Below are 26,511 nucleotides of genomic sequence, written 5' to 3'. Positions count from 1 at the left end.
CATCCAACCATCTCATCCTCTGTTGTCCCCTTCTCCTCATGCCCCTAATCCTTCCCAGCATTAGGGTCTTTTCCAGTGAGTCAACTCTTCGCATGAGGTGGCCAAAGTATTGGAGTTTCAGTTTTAACATCAGTCCTTCCAATGAACATCCAGGACTGATCTCCTTTAGGATGGACTGGTTGGACCTTCTTGCAGTCCAAGGGACTTTCAAGAATCTTCTCCAACACCACAGTTCGTTTATTTAAGGGAAACATTATTTTTCTAATACTTATTTATTTCTGTGTATTTCTTTGGGATTCCCTGGTGGCTCAGATGTAAAGAATCTGCCTGCAGTGTAAGAGACCTGGACTCAAACCCTGGGTGGGGAAGATCCCCTGGAGAAGGAAATGGCAACCCACTCCAGTATTCTTGCCTGGAGAATCCCATGGACAGAGGAGCCTGGTGAGCTACAGTCCATGGATTTGCAAGGAGTCAGACACAACTGAGCGACTAACACAAACATACATGTATATTTATTTATTTGGCTGTACCAGGTCTTAGTGTGAGATCTTTAATTGGAGCATATGGGACCCAGTTCCTTGACCAGGGATCGAACCTGGGCCCCCTGCACTGGGAGCATGAAGTCTTAGCCACTGGATCAGCAGGGAAGTCCCAAAACATTTCTTTCTTTTTTTTTTTTTTTTAATTTTTTGGCCATGCCACACAGCGTGCAAGATCTTAGCTCCCTCACTAGGGATTGAACCCGAGGCCCCTGAAGTGGAGGCATAGAGTCTTAACTCCTGGACCACCAGGGCAGTCCTAGGGACACATTTGGAGAACCATTGGTTTAGATTTCCTGCTTAATTAACCCAAGACTACATCCAAATGAGAATAATAGTGATAATGATAATAATAATAATGTTGCCCCTTTCCTCTAGAACTTACAAGGGGTTTTGTATCTCCAGGAGGCCCCATAGAAGACCACAGGGGCTGAGTTTCTCCCCAGGAGGTAGATGTTGAAGACAAATTGATGCTTGAAAATTTCAAGGAGACAGTCATGAGTGCAGTTTCTGGATAAGACACATTCTCTAAGAAGTAACAAGGTATCTCCCTTTCTGGTCTTGTAAGTATAAGATTGTACTGATAGGGGACAGAGGTCCAGTTTACATTTTCGTGGGGTTTTTTTTTTCTGGTCCTTGGGGCATTATCTCCAAAGTTCCTCATTAGCCAAATTGCTCTCTCTTCCCTTCAGTCCTGAAGCAGAAAGAAGAAAACTACTGGCTTGCTAATTCCCTGAGTGGGAGTAAGCATGTGGCCTTTCCTCTTACCTCTCTCAGGTACCAAAGTTCACAGCCCAGGTTGGTCCAGATGCCCAACAGCAGAGATAATCGTCCTTTACCGAGTACCACTCCCCTATCAAGGAAGCAGTCTCCCAAAATGAGCCATTCCTGATCATCTTCATGGTTGGAAGTGACTCTTAATCGGCTCTTTTGTTAAACTCAGCAGGTTTTTTTTGTGTGTGTGTGTGATGTATTTTGTAATGTGGGGTTTGTAATGTGTTCAGTCTCTCAGTCGTGTCCAACTCTTTTTGACCCCATGGTTTGTGGCCTGCCAGGCTTCTCTGTCCATGGGACTTTCCAGGTAAGAACACTGGAGTGGGTAGCCTTTTCCTTCTCCAGGGGATCTTCCCAACTCAGGGATCAAACCCAGGTCTCCTGCATTGCAGGCAGATTCTTTACTAGCTGAGCCACTAGGGAAGCCCAAGAATACTGGAGTGGGTAGCCTATCCCTCTCCAGTGGATCTTCCCGACCCAAGAGTCAAACTGCGGTCTCCTGCATTGCAGGTGGATTCTTTACCAACTGAGCTATCAGGGAATATTTTATAATACATATTAAAATATTTGGCTTGGCCAAAAAGTTCATTCAAGGGGCTTCCCTGGTGGCCTAGTGGCTAAGACTCACAGCTCCCAATGCAAGGGGTCCAAGTTCCATCCATGGTCAGGAACTAGATTCCACATGCCATGACTAAGACTCAATGCAGTCAAATAAATAAAAAATAAATATATATTTTTTTTAAAGTTCATGCAGGTTTTTCTATAACATCTTACAGAAAAACCCAAACAAAATTTTTGGCCAAGCAAAAAATATAGTCTTTAAAACACTGTCTGCATCCTGTTTTGGAAACACTAATGAGTACATCTCTACAGTTTCTAGATTTTTGCATTAGGAGCACCTGCTCAGGTGGCTTCCTCTGACACCCCTGTTGGGGGCAGGGTTCTTGATTTGGGGCTCTACTCATTGGTGACATTCACCTATGACTCTACTGAGATCCAAGACTCTTGAGATTATTTGATGATGAAAGGCCATTTTGCCCTTAAAAATGCAATTACAAGAGAACAGTTTTTGCTGAGCATAACTTAACACAGTACCAGACCCTAATAGAAGCTGATAATGTATTACTGATGTGAGTCAAGAAACTGTTTCAAACCATGAGTTAGATGCCATAATGATTTATAACCGCAATAGAGGTGAAGTGGTCTTCCCTGGTGGCTCAGATGGTAAAGAATCTGCCTGCAGTGTAGGAGACCTAGGTTCTGTCTCTGGGTTGGGATGATCCCCTGGAGAAGGGAATGGCTACCCACACCAGTATTCTTGCTTCAGAAATCCCATGGACAGAGGAGCCTGGCAGGCTACAATCCATGTGGTGGCAAAAAGTCCAACACGACTGAGCGACTAACACTTTCACATACAACCAGTGATTAGAAGTAATGGCTTGCTGGGAAGTCGGTAAAAGACCTGATTAGTACCACTGATCTATTTTCAGTGGGGGCAGGGGGAGGGGGCAGTGGCCGAGCGGGCATGGTGGAGTATTGGAGCATGTGGTGATCTTAGTTCCCTCACCAGGGATGGAACACATGCCCTCTGCATTGGGAGCACAGACACCTAACCACTGAACCAGCAAGGAAATCCCAACCTTAGTCGGTTTCGGAAGTATAAATTCTCCCATGATAAATTCAAGCTACCAGTCCCTGAAGGCAGAGCTGGAAAGAGCTATGTGATCCACTCTGAGGGGTGGACTTCACCACTGAGGATCCCTTCACCTTCAAACACCAAGCTTATTCATGCCTCAAGGCTTTTGTATCTGCATTTCTAGCATTTCTCTCTTTTGAAAAGTCTTCTCCCAGATCTTCCCACACTTGGCTTTTGTAATTCAGATTGTCAAATTTTTTAAAAAGCCACTACTTCAAATGTTAGTAATTACTGAATGACTTCACTAAAGCAGACAACTTCAACAGGAAGAAATGCTTCAGTCAGTCAGTTCAGTTGCTCAGTAGTGTCCGACTCTTTGCGACCCCATGAACCGCAGCATGCCAGGCCTCCCTGTCCATCACCAACTCTCTGAGTCCACCTAAACCCATGTCCATCGAGTCAGTGATGCCATCCAGCCATCTCATCCTCTGTCGTCCCCTTCTCCTCCTGCCCTCAATCTTTTCCAGCATCAGGGTCTTTTCAAATGAGGCAGCTCTTCGCATCAGGTGGCCAAAGTATTGAAGTTTCAGCTTCAACATCAGTCCTTCCAACGAACACCCAGGACTGATCTCCTTTAGGATGGACTGGTTGGATCTCCTTGCAGTCCAAGGGACTCTCAAGAGTCTTCTCCAACACCACAAAAGCATCAATTCTTCATCTCTCAGCTTTCTTTATAGTCCAACTCTCACATCCATATATGACCACTGGAAAAACCATAGCCTTGACCAGACGGACCTTTGTTGGCAAAATAATGTCTCTGCTTTTTAATGTGCTGTCTAGGTTGGTCATAACTTTCCTTCCAAGGAGTAAGCATCTTTTAATTTCATCACTGCAGTCACCATCAGCAGTGATTTTGGAGCCCAGAAAAATAAAGTCAGCCACTGTTTTCATTGTTTCCCCATCTATCTGCCATGAAGTGATGGGACCAGATGCCATGATCTTAGTTTTCTGAATATTGAGCTTTAAGTCAACTTTTTCACTCTCCTCTTTCACTTTCATCAAGAGGCTCTTTAGTTCTTCTTCACTTTCTGCCATAAGGGTGGTGTCATCTGCATATCTGAAGTTATTGATATTTCTCCTGGCAATCTTGATTCCAGCCTGTGCTTCCTCCAGCCCAGCGTTTCTCATGTTGTACTCTGCATATAAGTTAAATAAGCAGGGTGACAAGATACAGCCTTGACATACTCCTTTTCCTATTTGGAACCAATCTGTTGTTCCATGTCCAGTTCTAACTGTTACTTGCTGACCTTCATACAGGTTTCTCAAAAGGCAGATCAGGTGGTCTGGTATTCCCATCTTTTTCAGAATTTTCCACAGTTTATTGTGATCCACACAGTCAAAGGCTTTGGCAGAGTCAATAAAACAGAAATAGATGTTTTTCTGGTACTCTCTTGATTTTTCGATGATCCATTGGATGTTGGCAATTTGATCTCTGGTTCCTCTGCCTTTTCTAAAACCAGCTTGAACATCTAGAAGTTCACGGTTCACATATTGCTGAAGCCTGGCTTGGAGAATTTTAAGCATTACTTTACTAGCATGTGAGATGAGTGCAATTGTATGGTAGTTTGAGCATTCTTTGGCATTGCCTTTCTTTGGGATTGGAATGAAAACTGACCTTTTCCAGTCCTGTGGCCACTGCTGAGTTTTCCAAATTTGCTGGCATATTGAATGCAGCACTTTCTTTTTTTTTTTTAATTAGTTTATTTTCTTTTTTTTAGCTTTACAATATTGTATTTGTTTTGCTATACATTGACACGAATCCACCATGGGTGTACATGTTTTCCCCTTCTAGAACCCCCCTTCCACCTTCCTCCGCATCCCATCCCTCCAGGTCATCCTGGTACACCAGCTCCGAGCACCCTGTATCATGCATAGTATCATGAAAGTGCAGCACTTTCTTTTTTTTTTTTCTTTTTTTTAAAATAAATTTATTTATTTTAGTTGGGGGCTAATTACTTTACAATATTGTAATAGTTTCTGCCACACACTGACACGAATCAGCCACAGGTCCACATGTGCTCCCCCTCCCGGACCCCCCACCCACCCCACCCCCATCCCACCCCTCCGGGTCATCCCACCGCCCCGGCCCTGAGCACCTGTCCCATGCATCGAACATGGAATGGCATTCTGCTTCACATATGACAATATACATGTTTCAGTGCTATTCTCCCAGAACATCCCACCCTCACCTTCTCCCTCAGAGTCCATAAGACTGTTCTATGCATCTGTGTCTCTTATTCTGTCTCGCATATAGGGTCATCCTGGTGCACCAGCTCCGAGAACCCTGTATCATGCATAGTATCATGAAAGTGCAGCACTTTCATAGCTTCATCTTTCAGGATTTGAAATAGCTCAACTGGAATTCCATCACCTCCATTAGCTTTGTTCCTAGTGATGCTTCCTAAGGCCCACTTGACTTCACATTCCAGGATGTCTGGCTCTAGGTGAGTGATCACACCATCGTGATTGGATTGTGAAGAACTTTTTTGTACAATTCTTCTGTGTATTCTTGCCACCTCTTCTTAATATCTTCTGCTTCTGTTAGGTCCCTACCATTTCTGTCCTTTATTGAGCCCATCTTTGCATGAAAGATGAGAGGAGCTAGCCCGGGCCCTAGGTCAGGGGCGGCGGCTGCGCTTTGTTGGAGCAGAAATGCTTAGTTAACCAGAAATGTCTCAGGGAAGGAGTGGAGCAACAAAGCTTTAATTTGCAGATGCTTAGGCTTCCCTGGTGGCTCAGGTGGTAAAGAATCTGCCTGCAATGTAGGAGACCTGGGTTCGACCCTGGGTCAGGAAGATCCCTTGGAGAAGGTAACAGCAGCCCACTCAATTTTTCTTGCCTGGAGAATCTCATGGACAGAGAAGCCTGGCGGGCTACAACCCATGGGGTTGCCAATGACTGAGCGACTAACTCACAGGACTGGAGAGGGAAGGAGAGAGGCAGGGGCTTGTTGAAAACTAGTTTGTGGGCAGGGCTGGGGTGGGGAGTGTAAGTGCAAAATGGAGTAGGGGAGTGTCTTGAAACTTAACAAACTGCTTTAAATAATTGCAATATAAATTTAGAAAAAAAGATTGCAATACCAGGAAAAGATGAGGCAGGAAATGTTTGTCGTCAGGCACATTGAGGAGGGATGGGGATTGACAGAGCAAACAAGTTACAGTACTGGCGGTGATGGACTCGTGGTGGTGGACTGATGGTGGTGGTAGCAGTGATTTAGTCACTGAGTCATATCCGACTCTCAAGACGCCATAGACTATAGCCCACCAGGCTTCCCTGTCCATGGGATTTCCCAGGCAAGAGTACTGGAGTGGGTTGCCATTTCCTTCTCCAGAGTATCTTCCCCCAACTCAGAGCCTGAATCCAGGTCTCGTGGATCGTCTGAGTCACCAGGGAAGCCCTTTATCTGCATTATCACCCTCCAACAGAGAACAACCTGCATTATTATTAGTTTATACTTGAGGACAGGAACACATGACTTTAACATAATTTTTATCAGGTCCAGGGCTAGAGAGAGTAAAGTCAGATTTGAATGCATTAAGTGAAACTCCATTCACAAGGCACCTAAACCATATTCTTTTCTGCATTCAGGGAGCTGAATTTAGGAGAAAGGCAAACTCTCTGTATGGGGCTTCCCTTGTGGCTCAGCTGGTAAAGAATCTGCCTGCAATGCGGGAGACCTGGCTTCGACCCCTGGGTTGGGAAGATTCCCTGGAGAAGAAACTGCTACCCACTCCAGTATTCTGGTCACAAAGAGTCAGACACGACTGGGCGACTTTCACTTTCAATTCTCTATATGGAAGAATTGACTGAAATTTCTCATAAATAAAGGTTCTCACTCTCTTAAGTCAATCCAGCCTAGGTTGTGTGAAGCCTAGGTTGTGTCAAGGTCTCCCCAGGAACTTCATCTTCCCAAAGAGTGTCCCTGTTCAACTACCACCAGTCATTCAGGTATCCCATTACCATTTACTTTTCTTCTAGCATTCACTATCTACAAAAGCCGTCTTACTTATTTGATTTTCCCGTGTCTATGTCGCCTTGTTTTTTGTTTTTTTTTTTTACATTCCTGGTATTCAGAATAGTGCATGATATACAGTAATACTCAATAAACATTAATTCAATGAATGAAAATTATCCTGTAAAAATACACAATTTATTTTTAAAATACGCAACAATTTAGACTTCCGTAGGCAGCGAACCATTCTATAGAATTTACTGAATGCAATCGACCCTGGGATCTGTGGATCCGCAATCGGTCGAATCTGCAGTTGCGGAATCCGCAGAATCAGAGTGGTTGGCGATTGGTCGAATCTGCAGTTGCGGAACCCGCAGTTCCAGAACCGCAGATGCGGAACCCTGCAGATGCGGAACCCTGCAGATGCCGAACCCAGCAGATGCGGAACTCGCTGAATCCGAGGGCAGGATGTAAACCACACTGTGTTCCAGGAGGGCCTTGAATATCCCGGGCTTTCGGTATGGGTGGAGTGGTGAAATCAGTCCTTCACAGATACCCAGGGAAGGCTGAACTTGCATCTTTACTTGAACAATTAAAAGGAATAATTAGGGTAAACAGGCTTTCCTTGTAACTCAGTTGGTAAAGAAGCTGCCTGCTAGGCAGGAGACCCGGGTTTGATTCCTGGTTTGGGAAAATACCCTGGAGAAGGAAATGGCAACCGACTCCAATATTCTTGCCTGGAGAATCCCATGGACAGAGGAGCCTGGTAGGCTACAGCCTATGGGGTCGAAAGAGTCGGACACACGACTTAGCAACTAAACCACCACCATTAGGGTAAACGGGGCGTACTTTTTGGTTTAACAATAATCCTATATAAAGTTCACTGTGTAAATCCGGTCAAAGAGAACAAGGTGTGTCTTCTAATCCTTTTAGTTGTATCATAGATAAAGTTCGGTGACCTTGTGCATTTCTTCCGACAGAAAGCTTTCAGTAACTGAGAAGTACAGCCTGGCGCAAGCCCTTACCTCGCTGTCCTGTGGATTTCTGTGTCTTTTGGTGAGTAATGAATAAGAACTTGTAGCACGGGCTCCCCACTACCCTTCACTTTGTAAGATAATTTCTAACCTGCAGAATATTTTTCTCTTGATGGTGGGCATCCGGGTGCATTTGAGGTTGAGATATCTTGTGAAATGAAAATTTTTAGTTATTTATGTTGCATAAGCATCCACTGGAAGAAGTGCACAATGTGAGAGTTGTGAGTTTTTAAGTTTTATTTGGGGCAAAGTGAGGACTATAGCCTAGGGGACCACCTCTCAGATATTTCTAAAGAACTACTCCCAAAAGGTAGGCGGGAGGTCAGCATGATTTTGGTGAAGGGATATACCTGCCATCAAGCAACATTTTGGCAGATGGTTGCTACTAGTCATGAGGAGCAGATGTCTCTGTTAATTATTTTAGTCCTTTTTAGATAAAAGAAAATGCAAGGGGACTTCCCTCGTAGTCCTTCTACTGCAGGGGGTGTGTGTTTGATCACTGGTCAGGGAACTAAGATCCCACATGCCACTGTGGTATGGCCAAAAAATAAAAGATAATACAAGAAATTGGGCTCGTAAAATCTTCTCCTGTTCTGCCAGTTTTTCCAGGAGCATGGAGCTACTCGTTCCTGAACTCTGCTCTGAACTCCTTTCAGGGTGTGTTGAAGGTCAGCCACTGCAGTGGCTAGTGACTTCATCCTTATAGAGGCAGATGGTAGTTTTTCATCCACATAGGTTTTGTTCACAAGGTGTCAGAATGGGCAATTTATTACCTTTTAACCATAAGTTCTCCTGTTAAAGTCAGCTGTATGGTCCCGGGTGGCACAATGGTAAAGAATCCGCCTGCCAAAAGAACGAACGAGATGCAGGTTCAATCCCTGGGTCAAATAGATCCCCTGGAGAAGGAAATGGCAACCCACTCCAGTATTCTTGCCTGGAAAATCCCATCAGAGGAGCCTGATGGGCTGCAGGGGGTCTCAAAGTGTCAGACACGACTGAGTGACTGAGCACACACATAGTTCTTTTCAAGAGGGCTCAGCTCACATGACAGCCCCCAACACTTGAAAGTCAAGAGATCCTTGAAAAAGTGATGCAAATTTCATTAAGGTCCTACCTGGAATTGGAGTTCAGTTGACTCTATATGGAAGGAGTTTTGACCTAGTGTTGTGTTCATTAAATATTTATTATCCCCCAAAGGAGATAAAACATAAAGCCAAATTAGGCATCTGCTTTGGCTTTAAATGTCAGGGATTTGGTTATAAAATAGCATTCTCTTACAGAATTTCTTTCTTTTTTTATTTTTTATTTTTTTGTGATCGCATGTGGAGTCTTAACCACTGGACTACCAGGAAAGCCCCTCTTATAGAATTTGATGCTTCCTTTACTTAAATAGAATTCACATTATTTAAACAACTCACTAACAAGCTTCTTGTTTTTATTATTTATTACATACGTTTTAGTAATTCTTATCATTTAGTCACTAAAGTTTAGTGTGATTGGAGGATAATTGCTCTGTTGTGTTGGTTTCTGCCACACAACAGCTTGAGTCAGTCATAACTGTATGCATATCCCCTCCCTCTTGAGTCTTCCTGCCACTCTCCTCCCAAGCCCACCTTTCTAGGTTATCACAGAGTGTGAGGCTGGGCTTCCTGCATTTTTTTGAGTTTTAAATTTTTTTTATTATTTTATTATTTCTTTTTGTCTGCACTGGTGGGTCTTCTTTGCTGCAAGTGGGCTACTCTCTAGTTGTGGTCCATGGGCTTCTTGTTGCAGTGGCTTCTTTTGTGGAGCATGGGCTCTGGAGCACTGATTCACTAGTTGTGGCCCATGGGTTTAGTTCCTCTGTGGCATGTGGAATCTTCCTGAACCGGGGATCAAACCCATGTCTGCTGCATTAGCAGGCAGATTCTTAACGTCTGGACCACCAGGGAAGTCCCCTGAGTTTTTTTTTTTTGGTTGCACCAAGTCTTAGTTGCAGCATGTGGGACTCTAGTTCCCTGACCAAGAATCGAACCTGGGCCCCCTGCATTGAGAACACAGAGTCTTAGCCACTGGACCACCAGGGAAATCCGTTCCTAAATGAGAGCACGTCAGTGGAGGACTCAATCTAAAGGTTCATTAAGCCTGTTGGAAAAAAGTTTCTGAAGCCCCAATGCACAATCTAGAAAATGACTAGGATACAAACAGGCAATGGGCTAAGCCTGGGAGGAGGAGGGCAGGTGAACATTTTAGCCTGAGGACTCCACACATGTAAAATCCCTGTAGCTAAAATCCCTGGATTATACCAAGAAGTGAGCAAGACAGGACATGGCTGAAAAAGAAGCAAGAGGGGAAGAAATCGAAATAGATTGCAGGAGCCCCAGCCACATGACTTGTAGTCTTGAAAGCAAGTTCAGGGTTTAATTTAAGACAGGTGGAAAGCCATTATGAGCAGGGGCACAACGATTATAGACTTGTGTTTAGCAGAGCTAGCTGCGTGGTGAGGATGGAGTACAAAAGGACAAGTTGGACTGTCAAGAGAAAAGAGGAAGGATTTGTAGTAGGGTTTAGGAATGAGTGACAGTAATCTAGACTCCTGATGGTTGCAAAGTAGAAAAAAGTGACGACTTAGGGGAGAGATGAAGGGTGGAATCCATACTCATTAATTTCTTCACACTCAGAATGCTTTATGATGTAGCTAGTGATGTGCTAGTGACTGGATATAGACTTTTTAAAAATATATGTTTATATTTCTATTTACTATTTGGTCGCACTGCATCTTAGCTATGGCATGCAGGATCTTCAGTCTTTGTTGTGGCATGTAATATCTTTAGTTGAAGCATGCGAACTCTTAGGTGTGGCTTGTGAGATCTAGTTCCTTGCCAGGGATCAAACCCGGGCCCCCTGCATTGGGAGCTCAGGGTCTTAGCCACTGCACCACCAGGGAAGTCCTCAGGTATATGGTTTTAATAAGGCCACTCTCTTGGACATTGGGCTTCCCAGGTGGCAAAGTGGTAAAGAATCCACCTCTCACGGCAGAAGATGCAGGTGATACAGATTCGAACCCTGGGTCAGGAAGATCCCCTGGAGAAGGAAAGGGCAACCCACTCCAGTATTCTTGCCTGAGAAGTCCATGGACAGAGAAGCCTGGCGGGCTACAGTCCATGGGGTTGCAAAGATTCAGACTCGACTGAGCGTGCATGCATACACTCTTGGATATTAGATCTAGTGGAAGAGAAAGAATATAAGCAAGCAAAGAATAAATGTATGATTAGAAATTGTGCCTAGGGCTACATAGGAAGAATAGAGAGAGCTCTTAGACAAAAAGAGATTGGCTTTATATTAAATATGGGGCTCACGATAAAGTTGATTCTGAGAAAATGACATTTACATGGACAGAAAAATAACAAAGGAAAAATTATCCATGTGTCAGGGAAGAGGAAAGAGTCTAGTAGTTGGAATTTTCTCTGGAGGGAGCACCATTGAAGAAATGATTAGATATGGGTGGAGATAGGGTGTGTCTTGGATTAGTCTGTCAATTTCTGCTGTGTGGTAGGGTGGAGAAGTCTACAAAGGAATGGTTTCAGGTTTCAGGTAATTGCTGCCTTTAGGGGATGGGGTGGAAAGTGCGCCCATATTTTTAAATTTCTTTGGTTGTTGTGGACTGAGGGAGAGCAGTCTAGGATTCTGTGTGGTTTTTTGTTTTGTTTTGTTTATTTTATTATTTTTAAAAATGTATTTATTTGACTGTTCTGGGTCTTAGTTGTGGCATGTAGGATCTTTGGTTGCAGCATATAGGATCTAGTTCCCTGACCAGGGATTGAACCCTCGATCCCCCTGCATTGGGAGCACAGAGTCTTAGCTACTGGACCACTAGGGAAGTCCCTTTATTATTTTTGACTGCACTGGGTCTTTGTTGCTGTGTGTGGGCTTTCTATAGTTGTGGTACTTGGGCTTCTCATTGCGATGACTTTTCTTGTGGAACACAGGCTCTAGGGCACTCGGGCTTCAATAATTGCACCTTCTAGGCTCTAGAGCACCGCCTCAATAGATGTGGCCTATAGGCTTAGTTGCTCTGCTCCACAGCAAGTGGAATCTTCCCCAGATCAGGGATTGAACCCATGTCCCCAGTATTGGCAGGTGAATTCTCAACCACTGGACCACCAGGGAAGCCCTCTGTGGGTTTTGTTGTTTTTTCTTCTGTGGGCTTTAATTGAGTTCAGCCCACAGGAAGGGAGAAAGGCTTATCAATTAATCTTTAGTTTCAATTAATTATAGCTGTGGGGTGGGGTAAAGGTATGTGATACCTTCTATGTGCTGTGAATACCTCGGGCACTAGTACTCCTTACTGAGAGTGCAGATGTTTGAAGTAAAATCTTTTTGGGAGAGATGGTAAATTCAGTCTGATAAATTTCATCAGAGGTACCTACAAAAATTTTAGATGGCCACAGTTGAAAAGGCAGCAGGATATATGGGTCCTAAATTTCAAATTTGAGTTCTCTACTGGAGATTTGGGTGTCATGAGCATAGAGATGGAATTTAATTTCAAAGGAATGCATAGATGTGGAATGCACAGAATAAGGTGAGAGATGAGGGCCAGGACTGAGCCTTGAGAACAGTCAACAGTGGGAAAGGAGCAGGCCAATGAGTCCAAAAGACAGTGACCATAGAAATAAGATGCCAAGCAGGAGATGTCACAGAGCCTATGATAGAGGCTGATTTATGGAAGAAAGTAGTGATAGGATTTTTTTCTGATGGGTCAACTAAGTCATGGAGAAGAAAATGGCAGCCCACTCCAATTTTCTTGCCTGGAGACTTCCATGGACAGAGGAACCTGGTGGGCTATACAGTTCATGGGGTCGCAAAGAGTTGGACACAACTGAGCTACCAAGCTTGTAAGTCAAAAACAGAATGGTGTTCACTGGATTGATTCTCTTAAATCCTTGGCAGTCTTGGTAGAGCCGTGTCATTGAAGCGATGGTGAGATAGAAACTAGGTTGGAGTGTAATTAAGGGAAGCGAGGAAATGGGGAGAATGTGAGGATAGACTATTCTTTTAAAAGAATATTTATTTGGTTGCTCCAGGTCTTAGTTGCAGCATGTGGGATCACATTTCCTAACCAGGGATCGAACCCCGACCACCTGCACTGGGAGTTCAGGTCTTAGCCACTGGACCCCCAGGGAAGTCGCTGGGGATAGACTTCTTTCAAACAATTTGGTGGAAAAAAGGAAAAGAGATTGAGCAGTAACTGGAGGGCTAAGTGGGTTCTAAGCTATGAATTCATTTCAAGATGGGAGATCTTTTTTCTTTGAATTGATTAAGAAGCTTTATTTAGAAAGAAGAGATACAAGCCAATATGTATTAGAAAATACAAGGTAACCTTTAGAAAATGTACAAAAAGTCACTTAACTTTTTTTTTTTTGGCCGCACCCAGTGGCATAGGGTATCTTCCCCAACCAGGGATGGAACGCTCACCTCCTGCAGTAGAATCACACACTCTTAACCACTGGACCAGGGAAGACCCACAGTCACTTAAGATAACACTCAAACTTTGCAAAAAATTATAAAGGGAAAAGATTAGCCAGGAAAATACCTGTGTCCAAGCCCATGTACTTTCTCATTTTTTTTTTAAATATTCTTTTCCATTATGGTTTCTCAAAGGATATTGAATATAGTTCCCTGTGCTGTACAATAGGACCTTGTTGTAAGATGGGAGATCTTTGATTATATTTCAATGTTGAAAGTATGAGTACAGGACTTCCCTGGTGGTCCAGTGGTTAGGAATCCACCTACCAATGTAGGGGACATGGGTTCCATCACTGGTCAGGAAAGATTCCACATGCCTTGGGGCAACTGAGCCTGAGTATAACAACTACTGAGCCCGCATGCCCTAGAGCCTGCTCTCTGCACCAGGAGAAGCCACCATAATGAGAAGCCCACCCACCGCAACTAGAGATTAGGACCTGCTCACTGAAACTAGAGAAAGCCCATACAGCAGCAAAGACCCAACACAGCCAAAAATAAATAAAAAATTTTTTAAACAGTATGAGTTCAGTGGAGTAGAAGTCGATGGTAATGGAAAAGAACAAAGGAATAACTAATACAGCAAGCTTTCTGAGAAGGTAAGAAGGGATTAGACCAGTGGTTCTTAACCAGGAAATTTTGCCCCCTAAAGGACATTTGCCAATACCCCTTTCACAACTTGAGGGGATGCTACTGGCATCTTCCTGACCTCAGCTGGTAAAGAATCCGCCTGCAATGCAGGAGACCCTGGTTTGATTCCTGGGTCTGGAAGATCCACTGGAGAAGGGATAGGCTACCCACTCCAGTATTCTTGGGCTTTCCTGGTAGCTCAGCTGGTAAAGAATCTGCCTGCAATGCTGGAGACATGGGTTTGATACCTGGGTTGGGAAGATGTCCTGGAAAAGGGAACAGCTACCCACTCCACTATTCTAGCCTGGAAAATTCCATGGACTATATAGTCCATGGGGTCACAAAGAGTCGGACACAACTGAGCGACTTTCTCTTTCACTTTTGGGCTTCCCTGGTGGCTCAGATGGTAAAGAATCCACCTGCAATGCTGGAGACCTGGGTTCGATTCCTGGGTTGAGAAGATGTCCTGGAGAAGGAAATGGCATCCCACTCCAGTATTCTTGCCTGAAAATCCCGTGGACAGAGGAGCCTGGCAGGCTACAGTCCATGGGGTCGCAAAGAGTCAGACATGACTGAGCGACTTCACCTGCTACTGACATCTAATGGGTAGAGTCCAGGGATGCTACTAAGCATCTACAATGCACAGGATAGTACCCTCATAACAATAAAGCCTTTTCTTTCTCAGTTGCTTCAGTCATGTCCGACTCTTTGACACCCTATGGACTATAGCCCACCAGGCTCCTCTGTCCATGGGTTTTCCCAGGCAAGAATACTGGAGTGGGTTGCCATGCCCTCCTCCAGGGGATCTTCCTGACCCAGGGGTAGAACCTGCATCTCCTGTGTAGGAGATGTTAACTTTAGATAAGAAGGCAGACATATCTTCACCTGCAAAGTGAAAGAAATCATGATGCTGTGGAACTACTTTTGAACTGGTGGTAACAAGATGAAAAATCCTTCATATCATTGTTACAGTTGTTCTGCAAAGTAAGATGTAACATCATTTGTTTATTTACTTTTGATTGCACTGATTCATCATTGCTGTGCACAGGCTTTATCTAGTTGCAGCGAGCAGGTGCTATTCTTAGTTCAGTGCATAAACTTGTCCTTGCGGTGGTTTCTCTTGTTGCAGAGCACAGGCTCTTAGTTCCCCAACCAAGAATCAAACTCACACCCCCTGCATTGAAAGAGCAGAGTCTTACCCACTAGACCTCCAGGCTTCAGTAGTTGAGGCTCATGGGCTCTAAAGCACAGTCTCAGTAGTTCTCACCTGGAATCTTCTCAGATCAGGGATGGAACCCATGTCCCCTGCATTGGCAGGTAGCTTCTATCCACTATGCCACCAGGGAAGTTCGAAGATCATTTGTTATTGAAGAGACAAAGTTGAGACCATATGAAATTCAAAATCTTGGTGGAATTTTGAAAAGGTCGTTAGGTAATTAGGAGATTAAATCCCCTGTGGGGCTTTTCCTTTAGTGTTGAGGGCCCATTTAAAGTATGGAACTCAAAATTTTTAGTGATTCTCTTATATTTTATTGGATAGGAATTACTCATGCAGAATGGACAGATGATATTATGATTCCTCAGAGAGAAATTTGGTGTTTTGGAAAATATATTATTGAAGTGATGGGCCATGACATTCTGTACACAGTGCCAAGAAAATGAGGATTATAATAGCAATATGGTGGAAGTATGGATGGCTTGGAAGCTTCTATGAGACAGGAGAGAAGATGCAGTACAGCCAAAAAAGAGAACAAGTGGAAGTATACCTACTGTATTTATTTATAAAGTGGGAGGTCTGACTTTTTGCCTTTGTAGAAAGCAAGAATCTCAGGTAACAATAAATTCAAGGTATGTGATTGAGATGTGGAAGCCATGGATTGGATGTTTGCTAGTTTATGCCCACGAACATGGAATCATCTTGAATTAGAGCAAGGATAAGAGTTAATGTTTTATTCTTCTTTTTTTAAAAAAAAAATTTAGCCATGCCATGCAGCATGTGGGATCTTAGTTCTCCAACCAGGGATCTAACTCATACCCTCTGCATTGGAAGTGCAGAATCTTAACCACTGAACCACCAGAGAAGTCCAGGGATAGAGTTAAAATAAAGAATGGGAGTTAGGTGGCAGTGACTTTAATGAGTCAAGTCTATGTTTGATGCTAATTCAGGTGAGAGGACAGTAAAGTGCCTCAGAGGAGATGGATTTTTTTTTTTTTTGATATGGGATTTTTGATAAGTGATGGTTAATGTGGTTTGGTAATGATAATGTGAAGGATGGGCTTGCCAGGTGGCTCAGTAGTAAAGAATCCTGCCAAGCAGGAGATGCCGGGTCAGTTCCAAGGTCAGGAAGATCCCCTGGAGAAGGAAATGGCAACCCACTCCAATATTCTTGCCTAGAAATCCCATGGACAGGGGAAGCCTGGTGGGCAACAGTCCATGGGGTCGTGAAGAGTGGGACACGACTTAGTGACTAAACGACAATGTAAAGGATGTATGTTAGGGATGGGAGAGACCAAGAACAGCCCTCATATTGCTTTGAGGTGATACGTGGCATGCAAAACAAAGACCCAGAATCAAAGACAGCTTGAGTCTGAAAGGAGCACATACAGAATGCACAGTGATCAAATTGTCCTAAGTGCAAAGGAGAAACAGAAAGCTTGTGAATTCTTTTGTTAATATTTCTTTATTCCAGAGCCCTGCCTGGAGTGGATCACAGAAGCAGTAAGAGGAGCTTCCAGGTTCTCCTGGTTGCTATCTGAGCATACTTAACAACTCACAGACTTACAAAATGGCAGCCCCACATCTGTCCACTATATTTGGTAAGTCCCTAGGGTAGATTCACTTCACCAGGATTAAGTGGGCTCAGCACCTTAGAGCAGGCTCAAAATAAAGGAGTTGAGGAGTCACAGGGGACTGGAAGAAGCGCTGGAATGAAAGGAGGTGGGTATGGAGCCCCTCTTCGAACCCTTGGAGCCCCAGAATTATTCATGTCAGATTCAGTGCTCTTTGGGATTTTACAGGAAGGACATATATGCATGGTGGGGAGAGGGAAGAAAATTTAAGGGTGGTACTTCTTTATTTCATTGATTTGTTTTATAAAGCTGAGAAAGATAACAACTCAACCTTTGTGAATTTCAATTGCCTTGTTAAGAAAATTGAGAATATAAACCCATTTCTCATGGGTATCAAAGCACCCTATTCTCTTTTTTTAATCGAAGTATAGTTGATTTACAGTGTTATATTAGTTGTATTAGTGTATACCAAAGTGATTCAGTGATACATGATTTCTTTTTCATACACTTTTTCATTATGCTGTGTTTAAAGTAGGACCTTGTTTGTTGTTTATATAGTGGTTTGTATCTGTTAATCCCACACTCCTAATTTATCCCTCCCTAACCCCCTTTCCCCTTTGGTAACCATAAGTTTGTTTTCTATATCTATGAGTCTGCTTTTGTTTCATAAATAAGTTTGTGTCATATTTTAGATTCCACATGTAAATGACATCATATGATATTTGTCTTTTTGTTTCTGACTTACTTTACTTAATATGATCTCTAGGCTCATCCATGTTGCTGCAAATGGCATTATTTCATTCTTTTTCACGGCTGAGTAGTATTCCATTGTATATACTACCACATCTTTATCCATTCGTCTGTCAATGGACATTTAGGTTGCTTCCATGTCTTGGCTGTTATGAGTAGAAAGCATCTATTTTCTCACTCCGGTGGAGCTAGTGTGTGTGTGTGTGACTCAAGTGATGACAGACAACTTCTACGCTTGAAAACATTGTGATAATATATATGCCTACATGCTCATGTCATCCCCTCCTCTCACTCTGCCTGTTCTAGACCCTTCCTGTACCCATGAAAGTATCACAGAGATGGGAAACTTCCACTCTTGGTTACAGGTGAGTCAAGAATTATTTTCTTTCTCCTAAAATGCATTCCTGTCCCCTGGGGTGAATGCATCTCCTTCAGTACTCTGGAGCCTCACAACTCAACCTGCATTTTGGAACTGTTGATAGTGGTTCAAGGACTTCTAAAAAAAATTATTCTACCCCACTACTTAACAGTTTTCTTTCAGGCATCTCTTCTGCTTAGTGCTGTTAGTAAAAGAAGTAAAAAGTAAAAGAATAAAAATAAGAAAAAAAAACAGTAAAAAAAATTTTAGATAAAAAGAAAAATATAATACTGTCTTAGTCTCAAAAATGATGCTTTGAAATGTGGTGCTGGAAAAGACTCTTGAGAGTCCCTTGGACTGCAAGAAGATCAAACCAGTCAATCCTAAAGGAAATCAATCCTGAATATTCTTTGAAAGTGAAAGTCACTCAGTCATGTCTGACTCTTTGCGACCCCATTTGACTATACAGTCTATGGAGTTCTCTAGGCCAGAATACTGGCGTGGGTAGCCTTTCCCTTCTTCCAGGGGATCTTCCCAACCCAGGGATTGAACTCAGGTCTCCTGCATTGCAGGCGGATTCTTTGTCAGCTGAGCCACAAGGGAAGCCCCATTCATTGAAGGAACTAAAACTGAAGCTCCAGTACTTTGGCTACCTGATATGAAGAACCGACTCATTGGAAAAGACTCTGATGCTGGGAAAAATTGAAGGCAGAAGGAGAAGAGGGCGGCAGAATGGTTAGATAGCATCATTGACTCAGTGGACATAAACTTGAGAAAACTCCAGGCGATAGTGAAGGACAGGGAAGCCTGGTGCTACAGCACGTGGGGTTGCAAAGAGCTGGACACAGCTTCACAACTGAACAACAACAGTGTCTAAAATAATAATAATTTTGAAAAATAATTTTTTTCATTTAGGAAGTATTTCTTTCATTCTTGCAACATGTTCAGGTCTCTATTTGACACTGAATATAGAAGAGAGTAAGATTGTGGAAGTTCTCAGGCTAGGAGTAGAGAGATACATTTCATCATAAATTCTTGGGATTCCTTAAGCAGTGAGCATGAATAGAAAAGGGAAGATTCTGAGAACTGAGTCCTGGGGTTTTGTTTTGTTTTGGCCATGCTGTGCCACATGTGGGACCCTAGTTCCCCCACTAGGTATTGAACCCACACCCCCTGAATTGGGAGTGAGGATTCTTAAACATTAGACCACCAAGGAAGTCCTTGAATCCTGGATTAAATGAAGAGTCCTCAGAATCTAGACTTATGAAATTAAGGTAAAGACCATGAAGTAAATAGGCCTTTCATCTCCAGTGCTGTTACCCATGATCCTCTTCCCTGGAACACTGTGGGATTGGTGACTGGTTGACACGAAATGTGTTGTTATTTTAGAACTCAATCACCTTTGAGGATGTGGCCATAAACTTCACCCAGAAGGAGTGGGCATTGCTGAATCCATCTCAGAGAATGCTGTACAGAGATGTGATGCTGGAGAACTATAGAAACTTGGCTTCACTGGGTAAGGCCAACACAATCCCTTGATTTATTTTATTGAGTTTGAGCATGGATTTCTTGGGTGATTAAGTGTGATACAGATACAGGCTTTTTAAAAATTAATTCATTCATGTGTTTATGGCTGTGCTGGGTCTTTGCTGTGCATGGGCTTTCCTCTAGTTGGAGCAAGCAGAGGCTACTCTTCATTCTTCTAGTGCAGAGCACAGTTCTAGGTGCCAGGGCTCGGTAGTTATGGCACTTGGGCTTAGCTGCTGCAAGGTATATGGGATCTTCCTGGGCCAGGGGTTAAACCTGTATTCCCTGCATTGGCAGGCAGATTCCCAACCACTAGACCACCAGGGAAGTCCCTGTAGGTTTTTATTTTTAAGAAAAATAGCTGTATTGAGGTATAATTCACATACCATAATTCATTCATTTAAAGTGTACAAAACTAAGCTTTTTAAAGTGTTTTTTTTTTTTTCCAGAGTTGTGCAACCATCACCACTGTCTAATTCCAGAACATTTTCATTTACCTGCCTACAGGGCATTTCATTCCTTTCTGCCTTAAGTCCCTGACAACTCACCTACTTTCGTTTTCTATAGATATCCCTATTCAGCATTTCATATTAATGGGATCATACCATGTGTTGTCTTTTGTGACTTACTTTTTTTCACTTAGCATAATGTTTTCAGGGTTCATCCATGCTGTAGTATATGTCAGTACTTGTAGCCTATTCATTGCTGAATAATATTCTCTTGCATAGATTTACCATATTTTGTTTATCCATCAGTTGATGGACATTTGGATTTTTAACCCTTGTTATTATGAATAATGGGCTCCCCAGGTGGTTCAGTGGTAAAGAATCCTCCTGTTAGTGCAGGAGACTCAAGAGACATGGGTTCAATCCCTGAGTCTAGAAGATCCCCTGGAGAAGGGAAAAGCAACCACTCCAGTATTCTTGCCTGAAGAATTCCACAGACAGAGGAGCCTGATGGGCTACAGTCTCAAAGAGTCAGACACGACTTAACAACAAAACAACAACCATATTACAAATAATGCTGTTACAAACATTCACATACAAGTTTTGTGTGGACAAATGTTGTCATTTATCTTGGGTATATGCCCAAGAGTAAAATTGCTGGGTTATTTGGTAACTTCATACTTTACATTTTTAGGCACTGCCAAACTGTTTTCCAAACTGGCTGTGTCATTTTACATTCCCTCCAGTAATATATGTTGATTCCAAATTCTCCATATTTTCTTACCAACGTTTATTTCCTGTTTTTTTATTATAGTCATCCTAGTAGTTGTGATTAATAATGTTGAGCCCACATCCTCTGCATTGGAAGGTGGATTCTTAACCACTGGACCACCAGGGAAATCCCAACTTTCCTAATTCTTTGCTTGATCTCCTGACACCAGGTTATGGTGAAGAAAAATACAGCATTCGTTGCAGGATGCCAAGCAAGAGAGTGGGAGAAAAGCCTCAGATCCACTCCAAATTGGTCTTTGAATTAGGGTTGTTTTTTTTTTAAGAGGAATAAAAAAGAGACTGGGATTAATTAATCATTATCTTGTGACATTTCTCTGACTTTTCTTGATCACAGTTTTGGGAGTCAGGATGTCTCTGGTTTAAGATTCTGTAGCCAGGTGGTCCATGACTTCAGGGTCAGTTAGCTCATCTTGCTCTGGAGGAAAAAAAACCTGAGTTTGTACACTAATGATGATATCCATAATAGCAGTTTTAGTACATTAATGAATCTACCAAAAACAGCAATTTTAGTCATCTGACTGATTACTGTTCAGTTAGCATAGGACTGAGGTCAGAGGGGATAAAAGAACAGGAATGAAGTTTTAGATAGCATAATTAATCATAAACTTGGTAAGGGAACTCAGTTTTAGGGAAATTTGGTGTCATTGCTGGCTTTTATTGTTTTCTTGTTGGTGCTTATTTGTTTAGTGACTTTACTAGATGAATTCCACAGATTCTGTATTCCCTGCAGTGTGCAGCCACGGAGTTTTCTTGTAGTTTTTTTTCTAAGTACTTAATTTTAAAAAGCCTAGCTTTTGGGAAGTCACTAGCTAGTCATTATAATTTAGTAGTCCACCAATGATTGGTAAAAAGATTTTCTTAAGTGCCTTGCCTGTATCTTTTTTTTTTTTCATTTGTTTTGTTTTTAAAAGATGTATTTATTTATTGGCTATGGTGGGTCTTTGTTGCTGTATGTGGGCTTTCTCTAGCTGTGGTGAGCGGGGCCAATTTTCATTGTATGTGGGTTTCTCAGTGTGGTGGCTTCTCTTGTTGTAGAGCACAGGCTCTTGAGCGCTGTGGTTTCAGTAGTTGCAGCACGTGGACTCAGTAGTTGCTTGCGGCACACTGGCTCAGAGCACTCAGTCTTAGTTATTCTGCGGCATGTGGTATCTTCCCAGACCAGGGATTGAACCAGTGTCCCCTGCATTGCAAGGTGGATTCTTAATCACTGGACCACCAGGGAAGCCCCTTGCCTTTATCTCTTCCACCTCTTGCCAAGGGGACCTATGGGAGAAGTCACAGCTTTAAGCTTCAGGCAACTTATAAGATAGGCTTAGCTTTCGCTTCCTGCTTAGACTTGGACAGAGTCTTAAAGTCCACCAAAGGACTTGGGACTTAATCTTTCCTAGGTATTTCCTGAGCACATGCATAGCCTCGCTCATGCACACAGCCTTTCAGATCCTCAGGAACTTGTTGGGAGCTTCTCAAAGTTCCCTGTGGTTGTCTAATTCTTACTCTTCTTTAAAACTCCCAGCCTGTCTTCCATTCTCCCCATGTGAAATCAGAGCCTTAAGCATCTGGGGATGTTACTAGCAGGTTGCAAGTGTTTGAATAATGCCTTGGAGTTAAGGACTTTTTTTTAGTCTGTTAATCCAGGCTCTGAGTAAATCAAATAGCCACACCACCCTGAGTATGGAGCTTTTCTAAGGAGCTGCAAGTTTAGAAAACAAAAATATTGACTGTGTTCTATGGTTCTTTTAACAGAGCTCCCAAAGAGGTCAAACCACCTCTCTGTTGACTGCAGAGCTTCCGGTGTTGGCCACTATGCCACTGAGCTAGGGAGAGTGAAAGGATGAAATAATTCTTTTTTAAGTTTTATTTATTTATTTGGCTGCATTGGGTCTTAGTTGCAACACAAGGGATCTTTTGTTGCGTCTCACAGACTCTGTAGTTGCAGTGTACAGGCTTAGGTGCTCTGTAGCATATGGAATCTTAGTTCCCTGACTAGGGATCAAACCGCATCTCCTGTATTGCAAGGTGAATTCTTAACCACTGGACACTCAGGGAAGTCCCCAATGGGGCTTCTTAAAATAGCTTTAAAATATCACATATCCTGTTTTCTTACCAAGGTTCAATGATTTCTCTAGACCATTTTCCATTTGTGGAAAGTTGATCTCCCAAATGCTTTACTTTTGCTTTCTCTATTAGAAGTTTATCATCATTTTGCTCTCTGTAATGTCACAATTATCGATCTTCAGAACCTCAAAGACCAAGTTCTTGCCACAGTTTGATAGTTTTTGTCGTACACTGCATGGCCCTCTCATATGTATCATCCCCAATTATAGGACATCAACTCTGCAAACCTCCTCTCATCACCCATCTGGAACAGGAAGATGAAATGAAGATAGTAGAGCGAAGAATTTACCAAGATACCTATTCCTGTGAGCACCAGGCATATATGAATGTCTTGCCTACAAGATTTGTTTGGGGTGAAGGAAAAGGTGCATTATGAAATGTCAATCAGGAGACTTTAAAAAATAACCCCTATTATTTAAGGAGAAAGCAGAGACCCTTTGGTGTGAGCTTCCTTATGTAGTTTCAGCTTTCCCTAATCTTTCACTTTTTGCCTTTTATTTCATACTTTCCTGTGCTCTGAAAGATCTGTCTTGATTTTTAATATTTACATTTCGAATCATTGTCTGATTCTTCCCATTTTGCATATGTAATAATGGCTTGTCAACAACATGACTTTCAATCAAGACAGAATGATTCCTTAGTAAATTACACAAAATCATAAACCATGTAAATGTCATCAGTTTCACTGTAAATGGATTTTTCTTTCATATTGTCTTCCTAAGTCTAGGATCAATATTTGAAGAGAAATCCACATGGGGCTTACTATTTTGGTCATCATCCCACAATTTTATTTTATTAATTAATTTTTATTGGCATAATAGTTAATTTACAGTGCTGTGTTAGTTTCTGCTGTACAGCAAAGCCAATCAGTTATAGATATATACACTCTTAGATTCTATTCCCATACAGGTCATCAGAGAGTACTGAATAGAGTTCTCTGTGCTATACATTCCACCGTTTTATATAGGAACATGAGGTTATGTTTCCCATTTGTTTCAGATTGGGGTTTGGCATTACCTGTTTTTGTCAATATATGGTCACCATGTCTTTTCCAAAACTTTTCCCTACTTTGTTCAGGTGAGATGATTCTCCTTAAAACCGAACGACCACAGCAAGAACAAGGTATTTTGGAGAAATATACACTCAATGGCAAGAAGGTAAGATTCACATGGGATAATTTCTTGTCCTCACCTTAGAAGTCCAGAATTCTATAAGATAGAAAAGAACTAGAGCAGGGTTCCCCAATCCCTGGGCCATGGACTGCTACCAGTCTGCACAGCAGGAGGTAAGTGATGGGTGACCCCATTGCTCACATTGCCACCTGAACTCTGCCCCCTGTCAGATCAGTGGCAGCATAATAAAAATAATACACTTGAATCATCCCAAAACCATTCCCGTCCCCATCCGTGGAAAAATCGTCTTCCACAAAAATCAGTCTCTGGTGCCAAAAAGATTAGGGGCTGCTAGACTACAGGGTAATCCAAGTGATAGCACACTTACTTCACCAACAGAAAGCAGAAGCTACTGTTAAGTATTCATTTGAAGAAAACTCATAACTTAGCTCCAAAAATGGTTTCAGAGAATCCCTAATGTAAATATTTGTATAATGGAATTAGATATTAAATGTTTAAGATATCATTCACCCTAAGGCAATTTTATCTTAATCTGTTGAAGAAACTTTAGTGGGATCCATCTGGTATAGCAATCTGCTTATTCAAGCTAATAAATTCAGTCAGAAACCGTGCATATTCACTGAGAAAATATGAAACTCTCATGCTAATAAAGTGCTGGTTAGACATGTCAGAATTTATGCCAGGGGAGAGTCTCAGTCATGAACATGATAAGTCTCATGATCATAATTCGTATTTTAATCATTAGGAACAAACTGTTGGAGGAAATACCATTCAGTGCAGAGAAATTATTGAAACCTTGAGTGTGAAATCGAGCATTACTCAGAATAAAAGAATTTACCCAGGCAAGAAACTCCATCGATACCCTGACTCTGTAGAAGCCCTTGGTGAATCTTCACATCTTAAGTCACATGAGAGAATTCTTCCTCAGAAAAAATCATACAACTGTGAAAATACAACAGATGAAAATTCCTCCATCAGGAGCTCTAACTTAGCCAGCCACAAGAGACAACATACAGGAGAGGGATCCTGTGAATGCAGTGACTGTGGGAAAGTCTTAAATTCAATCTCACATCTTAAGAAGCATGAGAAAACTCACATTAGAGAGAAACCTTTTGAGTGTAGTCAGTGTGGTAAAGTATTACAGAGCCATGGGTCCATTAAGTTGCACATGAGAACCCACACTGGAGAAAAACCATTCAAGTGTGATCAGTGCGGGAAATCCTTCACCTCAAGCTCTTACCTTACGCGTCACAAGAGAATTCATACTGGAGAGAAGCCCTATGAGTGCCATGACTGTGGAAAAACCTTCCGAGATAGCTCACTTCTCAGACAGCATGCAAGGACTCATTCAGGAGAAAAGCCCTACAAATGTAACCAATGCAACAAAACCTTCAGTAGAAATGCTAGGCTTACCATACACCAGATTTCACATACTGGAGTGAAACCCTATAAGTGCAATGATTGTGGAAGCACCTTTAGTGTTCTCCTATACTTTAAACAACATAAGAGAATCCACACTGGAGAGATAGTCACTGAATGTAGCCTCTGTGGTAAAGCCCTAAAGAGTGAGGCATCTCTTAAGACACACATGAGGATACATACTGGAGAGAAACCTTACAAGTGTGATCAATGTGGGAAAGCTTTTAGGCTGAGCTCCAACCTTAGCACACATAAGAAAATTCATACTGGAGAGAAACCCTGTAAGTGCAATGACTGTGGGAAAGCCTTCAGGGATCGCTCATGCCTTAAAGAACATGTGAGAATTCACACTGGAGAAAAACCCTTTACATGTAACCAGTGTGGAAGAGCCTTCAGAGTGAAATCTTTCCTCATGTTACATAAGAAAATTCACATGAAAATGAAGTATGAATGTAAGGAATGTGGGAAAACCTTCCGTGGTCTCTTATCTCATGGGAAGCATATGAAAACCCATACCAGAGGCAAGAAACCGTTTAAGTGCAGTGAATGTGGAAAAGCTTTTAGCAGGCATGTTTTCCTTACAGTACACACGAGAACTCACACAGGGGAGAAACCCTATGAGTGTAATCAATGTGGAAAATCCTTCAGTGTAAAGTGTAATCTCACAGTGCACAAAAGAATACATACTAGAGAAAATCCCTATAATTGCAAGATCTGTGGGCACAGTTTCAGTAAACCCTTACCCTTTCAGCGTCACGAGAGAACTCATGCACAATAAGTCCCTTTTGATGACATCCATGTAAAGTAGCTTTCAGGGAACTCTCAACCATTAAGACATACAACAAAATGCTAAGTGGAAAGAACTGATTTTGAATAATGTGAGAAAGCCTCTGAATAATGTGTTATGGGAGAAGCCTGAGTTATGCGATGATTGTGAGAAATTTTTTATTCGTTCATTATCCCTTAGAAGATAAGTAGTAATGCTGAAAGAAAATGTTTTAATATCTTCAAGACTTGTTACTTGAGAAAAATAAAAACCTAATGTTTTAAGCCA

The 26,511-nt window shown here is 42.3% G+C and overlaps 2 protein-coding genes and 1 non-coding gene across 11 annotated transcripts in view; 1 reads left to right on the top strand and 2 right to left on the bottom strand.

Annotated features, from left to right (window-relative positions):
* The window catches only part of LOC145510844 (olfactory receptor 7G3-like), an 11,860-nt gene extending 4,321 nt beyond the window's left edge, over positions 1 to 7,539 (bottom strand). The window contains 3 exon segments of the mRNA XM_081503028.1: positions 925 to 1,012; positions 1,308 to 1,392; positions 7,223 to 7,539. Of these exon segments, the coding sequence (XP_081359154.1) occupies positions 925 to 1,012; positions 1,308 to 1,392; positions 7,223 to 7,539 (490 nt within the window).
* On the top strand, positions 7,271 to 26,511 carry LOC145509445 (uncharacterized). 9 transcript variants are annotated; one of them, XM_081498059.1, is made up of 8 exons: positions 7,271 to 7,479; positions 7,942 to 8,017; positions 16,818 to 16,944; positions 17,974 to 18,032; positions 19,415 to 19,541; positions 23,115 to 23,210; positions 23,983 to 24,062; positions 24,784 to 26,511. In XM_081498059.1, exons 3-8 carry the CDS (start codon positions 16,914 to 16,916, stop codon positions 26,233 to 26,235), a joined length of 1,845 nt encoding a protein of 614 aa, XP_081354185.1. In that variant the 5' UTR covers positions 7,271 to 7,479; positions 7,942 to 8,017; positions 16,818 to 16,913; the 3' UTR covers positions 26,236 to 26,511. The 9 variants fall into 9 exon arrangements, with proteins under 9 accessions (XP_081354185.1, XP_081354189.1, XP_081354183.1 ...); XM_081498057.1 differs by having other exon boundaries at positions 7,310 to 7,479; positions 23,115 to 23,270; XM_081498060.1 differs by having other exon boundaries at positions 7,322 to 7,571.
* On the bottom strand, positions 9,989 to 10,061 carry TRNAE-CUC (transfer RNA glutamic acid (anticodon CUC)). The gene has a single exon. It is a non-coding gene; the product is annotated as a tRNA-Glu (tRNA).

Source organism: Giraffa tippelskirchi, chromosome 6 (genome assembly GCF_054371585.1).
Source record: "Giraffa tippelskirchi isolate mGirTip1 chromosome 6, T2T-mGirTip1v1.2.pri, whole genome shotgun sequence".
Taxonomy (NCBI): domain Eukaryota; kingdom Metazoa; phylum Chordata; class Mammalia; order Artiodactyla; family Giraffidae; genus Giraffa; species Giraffa tippelskirchi.
This window is presented reverse-complemented; position numbering and strand designations above follow the sequence as displayed.

Coding starts and splice junctions, on each gene's coding strand:
- LOC145509445 (XM_081498057.1), top strand. CDS start 16,914: ATGGCAGCCCCACATCTGTCCACTATATTTG. Junction 16,945..17,973: donor ACATCTGTCCACTATATTTG/GTAAGTCCCTAG, acceptor TGCCTGTTCTAG/ACCCTTCCTGTACCCATGAA. Junction 24,063..24,783: donor ATACACTCAATGGCAAGAAG/GTAAGATTCACA, acceptor TTTAATCATTAG/GAACAAACTGTTGGAGGAAA.